General features: G+C 33.8%; 2 protein-coding genes across 2 annotated transcripts; one reads left to right on the top strand and one right to left on the bottom strand.

Moving 5' to 3' along the window:
* Positions 1-514: 514 nt before the first annotated feature.
* On the top strand, positions 515-2,920 carry LOC123884357 (formin-like protein 18). Its single transcript, XM_045933444.1, has one exon. It carries the CDS (start codon positions 669-671, stop codon positions 2,271-2,273), a length of 1,605 nt encoding a protein of 534 aa, XP_045789400.1. The 5' UTR covers positions 515-668; the 3' UTR covers positions 2,274-2,920.
* A 5,592-nt stretch (positions 2,921-8,512) lies between these two features.
* Positions 8,513-13,354, bottom strand: LOC123884358 (glycerophosphocholine acyltransferase 1-like). Its single transcript, XM_045933446.1, has 8 exons — positions 12,973-13,354; positions 12,785-12,853; positions 12,555-12,612; positions 12,337-12,437; positions 11,019-11,114; positions 10,838-10,931; positions 9,859-10,096; positions 8,513-8,985 (listed from the first exon to the last, which is right to left on the bottom strand). The coding sequence occupies exons 1-8, from the start codon at positions 13,057-13,059 to the stop codon at positions 8,685-8,687; spliced, it is 1,044 nt and encodes a 347-aa protein (XP_045789402.1). The 5' UTR covers positions 13,060-13,354; the 3' UTR covers positions 8,513-8,684.
* Between the last annotated feature and the right edge of the window lie 212 nt (positions 13,355-13,566).

A 13,566-nucleotide genomic window follows, 5' to 3' on the forward strand; every position in this document is an offset into this window, starting at 1 on the left:
TTATCTTTTATTTCTTTCTTCCCTGTCTTCCCTATCTCTTTTGACATCCAACCATACCGAATACATAGTCAAAATTGAATAGGTTGATACTTATATTGTGGACCACCTTCACAAGTGGTCCACCGTGGACAAGTGATCTATCGATTATGAATTTTACGAAATTCATTGTTGGATTGAAAGTTTATATCGTATAGATCATCCATAAATTTTTTAAAATTTTTTGAAAATCATTTGATATGTTATTGAGACCCATCAAGATTTACGTTATTTAATAAACCGTTAATCTTGATTTGTCTCAGTAACATATCAAATGATTTTCAATTTTTCTAAATTTTTCTATGAATGATCTATATGATATAAACTTTCAATTCAACAGTGAATTTTGTAAAATTCGTATTCGTTATAATGTTATTTATAACTGATCTACCATAAACCACTTAATGAAGTGGTCCATATCAGAATTTCCCTACTTTAATTACATTTGTTAATCCTTCAAAAGACCTTGACATCTGTATCCAACAATTATCCATTCCATTACCATCAAATATCAAAAAATACAAAAACAAAATCAGATAAACAGACACACAACCAAAAAAACATAGAGAGAAAGAGAGGAACCAACCAAAACAACCAACCACCATATTTGCTTCCATTCCACCAAAACAACAATGCCCCATCGTAATAGTAACTCGTGGCACTCATCGCCACCGTTAATCAGTCCACCACTCCTCATCATTCTATTACCTATCCTCACCTTAACCCTCCTCTTCCTCACCGTCCCTCCCCTTCTCTCCGCCGTCAAAACAAGCAACTGGAACATGAACTCCCTCAACATTCTCCTCGTCGTTTTCGCCATCTTATTCGGAATTTTCTCTAGAAAAAACGACGACGATTCATCTTCTTCCAAGCAACAAATCCAAAACGACGCATTCCGCAGCGTTTCAGTTTCAGACACGCAACAATGGTATGGATTCTCTAGTGATGAGAGGAAAGTGTTTGATGAAAGTTCGAATCGGTTACAGTCACCGGTTACCGGTGTTAACCGGTTGAGAAGGAGTAGTAGTTCTTATCCAGATCTACGTCAGATAGAAACCGGTGATGACGGTTACAAGTTTCGTTTCTTTGATGATTTTGAAATCGAGAAACAGTTTCGTTCTCCGGTGAGAGCTACATTTTCTGTCTCGGACCACCGTAAACGGTTGCCGGAGTATCGAAGTAGACAAGAAGAACTACAAGAAGTTCATGTTAAGGAAATTCCGGTGGACACTTTTGAGATTCGTTCGTCTTCTCCGGTGAAGTCACGTTCACCTCCTTCGCCACCGCCACCTCCGCCGGTTTTATCTCGGCGTCATTCGAATCAGATGCATCGGAGTGTGGAGAGTAGGAGTGAGATAACTGAGGTTGAAGATCTCGAGTTCACGAGGTTAGAGTCTCGGCCGCATGATCCTCCGCCGCCGTTGTCGCCGTCGCCTCCACGGTTGTCGGCGAAGACACGATCGGAGAAGACGGAGCGAAGGAAGAGTAATGTGAAGAGAGAGATAGCAATGGTTTGGGCTTCGGTACTTTCTAATCAGAGAAAGCGAAAGAAGAAGCAGAGACCGAAAAATGATCACAATCACCGTTATGATAATGTTGAGGAATTAACAAACAACACGATGGCTGCACCGATGACTCCGCCGCCTCCTCCGCCACCCCCACCTTCAGTTTTTCATAGTATATTCAGAAAAGGACTTGGTAAGAACAAGAAAATTTATTCAGTACCGGCGCCGCCTCCTCCTCCGCCGTCCAGGAGATCGTCTAGGCTAAAGAATCAAATCCCTCCGCCACCGCAGACTCCTCCACCGGCATTACCACGCCGGAGAAATAACACGAAGCCGCCATTACCAAACAAATCAAGCAATTTCAACGAGACATTAAACTCCGGCAACCAGTCACCACTGATCCCTGTTCCGCCACCTCTACCGCCGTTCAAGCTGCCGGCGATGAAGTTTGTGGTTCGGGGTGATTTTGTTAAGATACAAAGTAACCAGAGTTCGCGAAGTACTTCGCCTGAACGGGAGCACATTGATGTGGAAGTTTCAGAAGCCACAGCTGTTACTAACACCGTTATGAATCACAATGGCAATGTTGGTGAGTCGGTTTTTTGTCCCAGCCCCGACGTGAATGCGAAGGCAGCGACATTCATTGCTCGTCTCAGGGGAGAATGGAAGCTGCAAAAGCTTAACTCCATCAAGGAGAAAGGCAATGCCTCATTGCCTCTTGCAAGAGATTAATTACACTAAACGAGTGTTTTAAATATCGGTCCGCCATTGTAATCTCGGCCACAACATAATGATTTTCAATGTTTTAATGCGACTGCAGTTGCGGCTGTATCTGCTGCATTTGACCGCAATTCTCTGCGTTGTTAAGAACTACGCGAATCGCACGTTAATGATGGCTATATCTGCTCCATTTGACTTCAGTTCACTGCATTGTTAAGAACTACGTGATCGCATGCGATCGCAATTTAAAACCCTATTATACTACACTTTGTAAAAAGATCTATTAAGGAATTGGGCTCTAATTATGGTTTTTTGGTTCAATTATTAGAGCCTACTGAACAAATATTTTTGAGAGATTTGAGTTTGGTTTTGATTTTGATTTTTTAATCGGGTAAACCGGGTTTTGTTGATTGATTTTGATCTACGGCTTTTTGTTACTATGATCCTATAGATCATGCATTAGAATTTAATTATAACTGATTTGTATAGGAAGATAGCTTAGGTGAAGCTCTAATTATGTTTTTGATGTCTTATTAGAGCTTCTACCTGATTATTTGAAGTGTGAACTTATGGTTTGGCACAGCTTGTATGTTTCTATAATATGCAGCAATGAACCTCTGATTGTATTTTTGAATAAAGATGTGATTTACTATTGGATATATGAATCTAGTTGGATTATGCGACACCAACATAGCGATACTTGTAATAATTTAAGAAAATTAATTGAATGTAATCGTATGTGTTGGTGTTCTACATCAGTGTGTTACTTGTAAGATTTATTTTGCAAACAATCAAAAAGGTGACTGTACTTTATAATTGTGATGTATACATGAAGATTTGAGGATCACAATGAGGAAAGGAGATTTCAATTTTCAAGCATGTACTATAGTTTTCAAGCCTAATAAAGGAGAACCACTTTCACTAAGAATCTTTGCTTTCTGTTGCCCAGTCAAATATGAAGTGAACAATCTATGTCCTAAATTCCTAATCCATGCATAGCCTAATTAAAACCCCACACTTTCATTATTGAAATAATGAAAGAAACTCTTGCTTAAAATAAAATAGAATAACAGTTTAATACAAACAATTTAGCTTAATAGTGATGTATTTCAAAATTCAAACACTGTTTTGGGGAATAGATTGTCAAATGAAGCATGCCTTAATTAAGCTATTATAAAAGAAGCTATTTTTGGCTTAATAGTGATGTGTTTGTCCTTTTTTTTTGTCAGTGTGGTGATAAGTGATGTGTTTATCTTGCACTGTGATCTTATAAGGCTTTGATATTTTCTGCTCATTGGGTAACCAGCTAACAATTTTGCTTTGGAAAATCACTTCAAAAAGGAACAATAAATAATAGAATTTGGATGTGTACAATTCAACTTTATCAAGCACGAACAAATTATGCAAATGAATTTCTTTTTTTGGTACATTTATGCAAATGATTTTTTTTTTTATTATGGTACGAAGTTTTCACCGTCGTTAGTGATAATTAATTTCTGCCGAATTTTTTTCATATACATGAGCTAGGAATCAAACTCCTGACCACGCGCTTAAGGGGATCAAGACCCTTACAATTTGGACTAATTCATTGTTGGTTATCAAATGAATTCTAATAATAATAAATTATAGGTATGACAATAATTCTAAGCTTTAAAATAAGAGTTTAATATACGTCTAATAATTTGTTGCCACAACAATTAATGAATGTGACACATCATGTGTTTTAAAATAAATTACATGACGTGTCAATATATTATTTGATGCATGTGTAAATTTTTTACACTGACGGTGTATATAAATTAAATCCTTAAAATAAATGCGGATACACTAAAGTTGATAGGGATATTGAAAAGATATTTATGATTAACAAGTATGTTTAATTATTGAAATATTCTTACATGGTCACGTGACCAAAAAATTTACATTTGGCCATACCGACAAAAAGATAAATAAGTATTTGAAAAATAAATTAAATAATATTTACTTTATAGATTATTAAATGATATAATATTTTTGTGATTTTTGTGAGGATAATCCGATGTAAATTTATTGGTCACGTGACTATTTTAGAATATTTCTTAATTATTTTATGATCCTTAAATCATTGAATTTTTAAATAGCCTTTTGAATTTAAAACATAAATTAAAATTGAATCTTTAAATTTGTCGATAGTTTATATATTTGGATTCCTAAACTAAAAAGTTTTTAATTAGATCCGCAAACTCTTATATAATTTACGATTAAGTCCTCATAGTTTTTTAAATGATTTTTAATTAGTATCTCAACTTTTAAGTCCTTCCTCATGCCTTAACTATAAGCATATTCTCACTTTCTAAATTCAATGAATAATTAATGGGATGCTGCTAAACAGTGCTCCTGGGGCACTGTTTAAGGAAGAATAAATTAAATGGGTCCCACTTCTTTAACCTTGGTAGAAGTAAAATAATTAAATAAAAAAATATTCTATAGCAATTTTTTTTTTTGCGAAAAGTAAACAGTAAACACAGCTTTGTTGAGCCTTTGCAGAAAAATCGTTTCTTTTCTGTTGACAAAAGAGATCGGACGCCGGCAAGTAGATCAGAGCAGTTTGAATGTGTGGCCGGTGAAGATTGGTTAGAGAAGAGATTAAATTGAAAATGGGGAAAAACAGCTTCACCGGCGAGACGACAGCGAAATTCCGGCCGACGAGCAAGGTGGTTGTCGACGACATGCACAAACAATGGATTAGCCAGATCCATTGTCACTCGGAGCTTATCTGTGAAAAAATGAACTAATCACCGGAAAACCGGAGAATCGCCGCACCGGAGAGTCATGACTGAGAAAATGGAGAAATAAATGGCTATTAACAAGCTTGATGAGTTGCTGGAAAATCCTTGCTTCGTTCATAGTTGTTGCCTTGTAAGTTGGTATGAAAGGTGGAAAGAGAAAAACAGTACCAGTAAAAAGAAAGAGATGAGCGTTACATATTCTTTTAATATATTTTAATTAACATTTATCTGCATCTCTCTTCAATCAAGGCAAAATAAGTGGGACCCATTCACTTTAGTGTTTCTTAAACAGTGCCTCAGGGGCAGGCACTGTTTAACATTTGCCTAATTAATGTATGTGATCTATAATATATATGATATACCTACCAACTGAGTTAAGCTCATTGGGACGGAAGAAGTAATTTACAATTGTATCCATAACGTCATGTGTTAAATATGACTCTTAAATTCATAGATATCGATCACCAATAAAACCATCAATCAATTATATGCATGACATCATCGACCAATTATGAAGTTTAAATTAAAAAAAAATTAAAATTTAATATTAAGAAATCATACACAATTTCTTCATTTTCATATTTTAAATATGACTCTTGGAGTCATACATATCAATCACAAAAAACACCCACTACTAAATATTACATGCATAACACCAGCATATTATAATTCATTCTCTTAATTTTTTATGTAATATTACATGGATAACCATTTATTTGATCTCTTATTTCTTTCCATATTTCATTTGTATTTTTCTTTTTTCTTTCCATTCAATTTTTTTTTTTGCATACATTCATAAAAATAAAAAACAATTGTGCAAACTTACGGAGTACATTACTACTACAAAAACAAAAATATATATCCTCTAGCTATTTACGATACTTAAAATAAGTTTATGGTCATCTAATATTTATAGATATTTTATGCATTACTAAAAAATATTTGGTGCCTCTTTAAACATAAAGCCTTGGGTAGTCGCCCATCTCAAACTGTGCTAGAGGCCGCTATTGTTTACGGGTATTTATTTTATAAGTATATTTTATCTTCATTTATTCGTTAAGCTATTTATCTCATGCGTATGATTGATTGTTTACCATGCATAATAATTTTTTGTTATCCCTAAATTACTATTATTTTAATCAATTTTATATATGCATAATGAAATAACTTTTTATGCTTATATGTTCTCATTTTGTAAATTCTAAACACATTCTTGATTTCTATTTTAATTTTGACAAATTAAACTTACTCATTTCATATTTTATACATATATTAATAAATCATTTACTAAATGGTTGATTATATATATATATATATATCGAGCACCGGAAAAATACACGAGTAACATATACAAAAATATTTGATGGTGAGATAAATGATAACGTGCAGTACAACAACCTTCTTAGTTTTAAGTCTTATATATATATATATATATATATATATATATATATATATATATATATATATATATATATATATATATATATATATATATATATATATATATATATATATATATATATATATCGAGCACTGGAAAAATACACGAGTAACATATACAAAAATATTTGATGGTGAGATAAATGATAACGTGTAGTACAACAACCTTCTTAGTTTTAAGTCTTGTATATTATTGACAACAATATGCCAATATATTATTTTACAAATTTTAAATTTAAATTATGACATTGCTTACCAAATTAGGAGCAATAGCTATACCGTTAATAAGATTCAAGTCTTGTTTTGTTATGATCATACCAGAGAGGACATCAACACATAAAATGAAAAGGTAAGAAGAGAGGAATCTCCCTGCCTAATGCCGGGAACCTCCCTGCCTAATGCCTTTCCCAAGATTAAACTTATGAGAAAAACTTATGAGAAGGGTTGCCATCGACCAAAATAGGGAATGACACCGTTGAAACACACCTCATGAAGATCTTTAATTTTGTTTGCAATAGACACCTCATTAAGATCTTTAATTCTGTTTGCGATAGTCTTAGCGATAACTTTTATTTTTTTGGATATAGTGATAAATTCTGTTTGCCATGCGTCTTAGTGATAATTTTTAAAATAATATTGCAAAGAGCTATAGGTCTAAAATAATCAGGGGTAGAGGGATGTTTTTATACCCTATTCTTGTAACACCTAATTCCATTTTCAAATTATTCTAATAAAAAAGTACCTTTCAAAAATCACACTGCGGATAAAATAACTTTAAAATTCGAAATTGAAGTGAATTATGAAATATTGGCTCAACTATTACGCTCTTCATTAAATTTTTAATTATCATCATCATCATCATCATCATCATCATCATCATCATCATCTAATCTTCTACCGAATCTGGGGAATCTTAAAATCCTCGATCTTGCTATACACACAATCCTCACAAACACCAACATATGACGAATCAAACACCTCACACTCACTCTTTCATCTAACTCAAACCAATTCCTTAAAATCATCAAACTAAATCCTTAAAATCATCAAACCATGCCTGTTTTCAAAACCCCATTCAAACCCCATTCAATGGTTACTCTGTCAAGTTCAGCCCATTTTACGAAAATCGCATCACTGTCGCCACCGCCCAAAACTTCGGCATCCTCGGATATATATTTGTGAAATGATGACACTTGTATAACATTTTAATAACATCCGGGATTCAATGAATCTAATTTCAGGACACTGAACAATTGGCCACTTAAATTTAGATCAAAGCTACAAGTGTATTGCTTTGATTTTCTCCAATTCTTTTCTTGATGCATATAGGACACTATTGTGTTTGGTAAAACTTAATAGATAAGGTGACACATTCTAGCCAGTTGAAAGCTGCTCCCTTCAAAAACTATCCAATATCAAATTGATTAAAGAGTTAAATATCAAATATTGTTGTCGTGGAAGGATCAAATTTCATTTGAAACATTTATATCAGCTACTTTGATTGAACTTGGTAACACCTCCATGCATCGATCACATAAAATTACTGCAGAAAAGTGTATCTCATATTAGCACTTGGAATATTGTACTCATACTGAGATACATAGAACATAGGAAGAGACCACACATATGCCTCAGTTGCAAGTTGCAACGATTGATGTATAATGTTGACAATTTTCGCCAATTCTTTATTACAATGTTGTAGAATTGAAGAGAACAAGTTCTTGTGTGCTAAATACATGCTACAGACCTGATAGTTGCTACACTAGTGCTGCCTTTACACCCGCTGAAGAAGCATGGCTTGTTGGATTGAATTGCAAAATATTTGTGGAAATCGCTTCAAACCCAATAGACGAGAGAGTATTAAGTGTCGTAATTGTCTTTGCTAGAAAGCAAACAAACGAAAACAAAAACGCTTATATGTTCTTGCAGGAGCAGCTCTATCTAATGCTAAATATATTTTTCATTACAATTTATTTCTATATAGCTCTATAGAAAAAGAAAAAAAAAACTTATCATATATAGTGAAGACAAAACTATAGCAAGTTATCAAACTTTTCAACACATTGCTCAAAAATAAATAAATAAAAGAACTTGGGTTACATGAAGAAAACCTGAGAATGTACATTGGTGTGGCATTTTCAAAACCATAGTAACACTACAACCTCAACTAGTAAGTAATACTATCATTTTTAACTTCATCAAAATCTATGATTCATCAATTTGAATTGGATGGAACAGTTTGCATCTCTGATTTCTTTTTCTCCTTCAGAATTACCTGCCTAGGCATTACCTCTAACAGAAAGCTTGCTCCATTCCACACTGATGCAGAAACCTTCAGTATTTGGAAAACCACCGACAATTTATAGGACAAGAATATCGGAACAGTCAGTGCCATTGTTGCCACCGTAAACATTCCTTGAAGTAGAATGAACATTAACAAGCGGTTATTATCTCCAAGCAAGCCACTTAAGCGCCACCACATGTTGTTCGCTTTCTGAGCTTTTTTAGAAAGTTCCCTATGAAAAGGTTAAGGTCAATAAAATGGTTAATGTCAAAAAAATGATCAATCACTCTAAAAGGTTTTCAATACCAGTCATGTGTCCATGAGGTGTCAGCTCAAATTTGTATTCCCTGCATTCATGTATTTGGGACATTGTTGGTCGTTCAATCAAGATTGGACAATCCAGAAAAATGCAGATTTTAAGTTTGCTTTATGATTCAAAACCAAGCTTGAATTTGGACCGTTTGAGATCAAACCGGTCACCGATGTCCTGAATGCAGGGAATCTCCAAGTGCAGAATTCAAATTCGTGTCAGCTAAATGGTAAGAGTGTGACCTTATAACCTCCATAGACAGAGACACATAGTTCAAAACCTCTCGAAGACAGTTTTAAAATACACATAAATTAATAAGGGTTAAATAGTGTTTACCCCCTGTAATGTTAGTGAATTTCAGTTTACCCCCCTGTAATATTGTTTTTTGTGATTCCAACCCTAAGATTCCGTCATTTTAGTATCTTATTGAACATGCTGGCTTATGACTGTTTGGGTTAAATAGTGTCCTGCCCACTGTAATGTTAGCGAATTTCGGTTTGACCCCCCCTCACTAAGCATGACGTGGCATCATTTATATCTAGTCATAAGCCAGCATATTCAACGAGGGACTAAAAAGTCGGAATCTTCGCATTACAAGGTTGGAATTGCAAAAATAAAATTATTACAGGGTAAACACTATCAAACCCAATTAATAATAAATAATAGTCAATTGCAATGCGATCCTTGAGAGTGCAGAGAATAGTGGTTAAATCAAGCTAATGCGATCGCTTTTAAAAAAAACTGATCTAAAGTAAACATATATGGCTAAGCCGAAGAGAAGAAACAGATCATTACTTGTAGGAAGTCATGACTTCAGGATCTCTTAAGAACCGCTGTCGACGCAAGACATTGACAATGAGGAAGTATAGAATCTGCCACAGGGTGTAAACTATTAAGGGGACCAAAAACAACCATGTACATAAATAGGATTTATCTTCAATATAAGGCCATGTAACTCTTGCGGCAGCTCCCTCTGGTCGCATGGCTACTAAGGTTTCAGGATTCCACCATCGAATGGTAAAGAAAACCAATCCTGAAAAAAAAATCATTTCATTAAAGGTGTCATTAGAACCAAAAATGGATGATTATCGTGAATGTTACAAATAAGCGCACACACATCCGATATTAGAGCAAAATATTTGTGTGTTCTGTTACAATAATTTTGGATGATATCAATTGAAGGTCCTCTAAATTTCTTTTGCACGAACACAACTTCCTTGACAAGCACACATTCGTGCGTTTTTAGCCTTTTTTCTTATGAACTTTTAAATATGAGTTGTGAACTTTACACGGATAGAATAAGGCACAATTTCTACAAAATTGTCTAACAAAACCTCATTTCTATTATCACTGATGAAAAATCTGCACATGTGGATCAAGTATATGGACTTCTTGAATATTCCTGGTGGGAACAATTCTTGGCCAGACTTTACTTACCTCGCGGCTGAACTCTAGATTACCGGGGGGGGCCCTTCCCCTGTGAACCAGAGGGTCAATATAAAAAAAAAAATATTCCTATAACATAAGATCTATGATCTATCTATGTGAACCAAACCTAATGGATTAAGATAAGGTAAATGCTAGATACCACTCTAGAATATTATGAACTTTCAATAGAAAAATCATGAAGAATGTAGAACTTGAACACACACAAGTAAAATACATTATATGCATATATCTACGAAGATCATAATAGAAGACAATGGTTTTCCAAAAGTTGAATATCTAGTTGAAAAAAAAGAAAGGAATGTTAAGTATTGTAGGTATAACATACCAGGTAAAAGATGGATGAGAACACTAATGATTTTGTCAACAGAATTGAACACCAAACTGCAACGCCAAACAATCAAAGCCCACGCTAATGGCCCCTGCAACATACCTTAAATAAGTCACACATTCAACCAACGAACCACTCATATGCTAAGACGTCAAATTACCAAGGATAAATTACTCACCTCGGCAAATGAAAAGCAAACCAGAAAAAGCTTTTCATTCTTTGGATAAAAAAGAAGATAAACCAAGAAGATTGTATTGGCATAGTAGCAAAAGTCCTGAAACATATGAACAATAATTTAACCAACTTATTCTCATTACTTATATTTCTACAGAAGAAAACGAAAACATTAATGACTTTATCCTTATGATAATGACAATAATGAGACACTCCTCTGATGATTTTAATCAGAAAAGGGAATTGAAACTCAGTTTCAATGACTTTGCAGTCATGTGTCTCAAACAACATTTAGCCTAAAAAAAAAAAAAAAACACTTTTTGACAATACAGCTAACATCGCATATGATTTTTTTTTTTTTTGGTATTAACCCTCTGGTTCCTAGGGGAAGTGGGCCCCAGTAATCCAGAGTTAGACCGCAAGGTAAGTAAAGTCTAGCCAAGAATTGTTCCCATCAGGAATCGAACTCGGTCTAGCCAAGAATTGTTCCCATCAGGAATCGAACTCGGTTTCTCCGGAACGATTCGTCCTAGGGGGATCTCAATAACCACTTGGCCCAATGTCTTGATTACATTGCATATGATTTAAGGAGATATAGATTAACTATTATAATTGCATCGCACAATTACATGCACTAAATAATCTCAAACCATTTTGAAATCAGATAGCTCAGATTACACATTTCACCAAATCAACTATAAATAATTTCTATCCTCTATCATAGATTGGACGGTCGAGATCGGTAACCAAGTCACACAGTTATTGCAAGGAAACAAATTCCATGGTTTTGACAGTTACATATTATTCTCTTTTATCCCTCCTCACAAAATGCCTATACAATGCTACAAAATGACTAAAATTGTGCCATAATGCGAATGAAAGTAATACCTATGTAGCACGAAATCAGATTCTCAGCTGTCACAAATTTGCCGCATTCAGCATTTTTGCGGTCGTGGAATTAACCTCAGACAATCGAGATTAAATGCAATTTTTAATTTGTTTCAAAATAAAAAATACCAAGCTTGAAATTTGGACCATTCCCTCTCAATCCAACGACCAAAGAATGCGGCAAATTTGTGAATGCAGGGAACCATGGTCCATGTAGCACTGAACTTTCAGATGGTAGACATGTCCAGGTGTATGACATATGTCGATATCCGACCCAACCACAACAATGACCCTTGTAATTACATACAATCGCATTTATTTTCACAAATTATTACCAGTGTAGATGTGTGAATGCATGTCTAGTGTCCATATTCATGCTTCATAGATGCAAAATTATGAAATTCCAAACTCAGATTTGAGATATTTGAATTTACCAGGAGATAGTAATGCCATTTCTTGAACCTATAATATATCCAACGAAGAGGAACAAACACAACATAGAACAAACAATAGACTAAAGGAACATCTTGAGGTCCTGTAAAAGAGAATAATAAAAAATCAAAACAACAAATAAGACATTGAAAATTTTAATTTTTTTAAAAACAAAACTGCACTTTATAAGTTAGAATGATAGATTAATTAATCAACTCACTTGCCCCTAAGAGGAAACAAAATCCACCAAAGCCAAGAACATTCAATAAATGAATAACCTGAATGAAAAGAACAACAAAAACACTTCAAAATCAAAACTTTTTAATATATTGACATACCCAAATGGCCATAAATTATGAAAAATAAGTCAAAACCAAAACTTTTTTTAATATTTGCATACCCAAATGACAATAAACAAAAAAAATGAATCAAAAAGCATAAAAAACACACCTTGTTGAAGAAAGTTTCATGTTCTTCAGCACGTTTTGCGATCTTAACGGCTTGTTTGGACAATACCTCCTTCATTTTGAATAAAAAACAAAACAAACCCACATCACAAAAATCAAAAACAGATACAGTTTGTGAAAAGTGAAATGAAAAAATGAAAGAAAAAAAAATGAATTGAATGTAACACGAACCTTTGACCTATCCCTCAAACGTTTTCTGGCCGCTGCAGAGGGTTCGGTGTCTGCTGTGTATTCTGTGTGTTCTTCGTTTTCTGACATGCTCTGATTTAACAACCTTTGATCCAGAACAAACAACTATGGTGATGTTTTTCTTCTTCAGATTTTAAGGAACGTCTCTTTTGTAAGGATCCAGAAAAAAGTAGCAATATCCTACAATTACGTGGAAGATTCTTGAAACAAAAGTTTTGATTACGTGTAAATTTATATAAAAAATAAATTTTTATCTAATAAAATAGTTTAATGGATTGGCTTAAATGTAATTTTGATCCCCTATTTTCAATTTTTTAAAGGTTTGATCTCTATTCACATGAGTTATTCACTTTTATTCAATATTATTGTGACAAATATACCCTTCTTCTTTAATATGCGCTCCTTTTTCATTTAGACAGATTTACCCTTCATCTTTAATATCTAAAAGTAGTAAATTGAAGGTTAGTTTTGTAAGATTCTTTAAATTATGTGCACCCACCTTACTAATTTATACCCAAATATTTTCTATTTTTTAAACAAAAAAATTATTTTCTAATTTAATGTAAGCCTATATGC

This window comes from Trifolium pratense, linkage group LG5, assembly GCF_020283565.1.
Source record: "Trifolium pratense cultivar HEN17-A07 linkage group LG5, ARS_RC_1.1, whole genome shotgun sequence".
NCBI classification, from domain to species: Eukaryota; Viridiplantae; Streptophyta; class Magnoliopsida; order Fabales; family Fabaceae; genus Trifolium; species Trifolium pratense.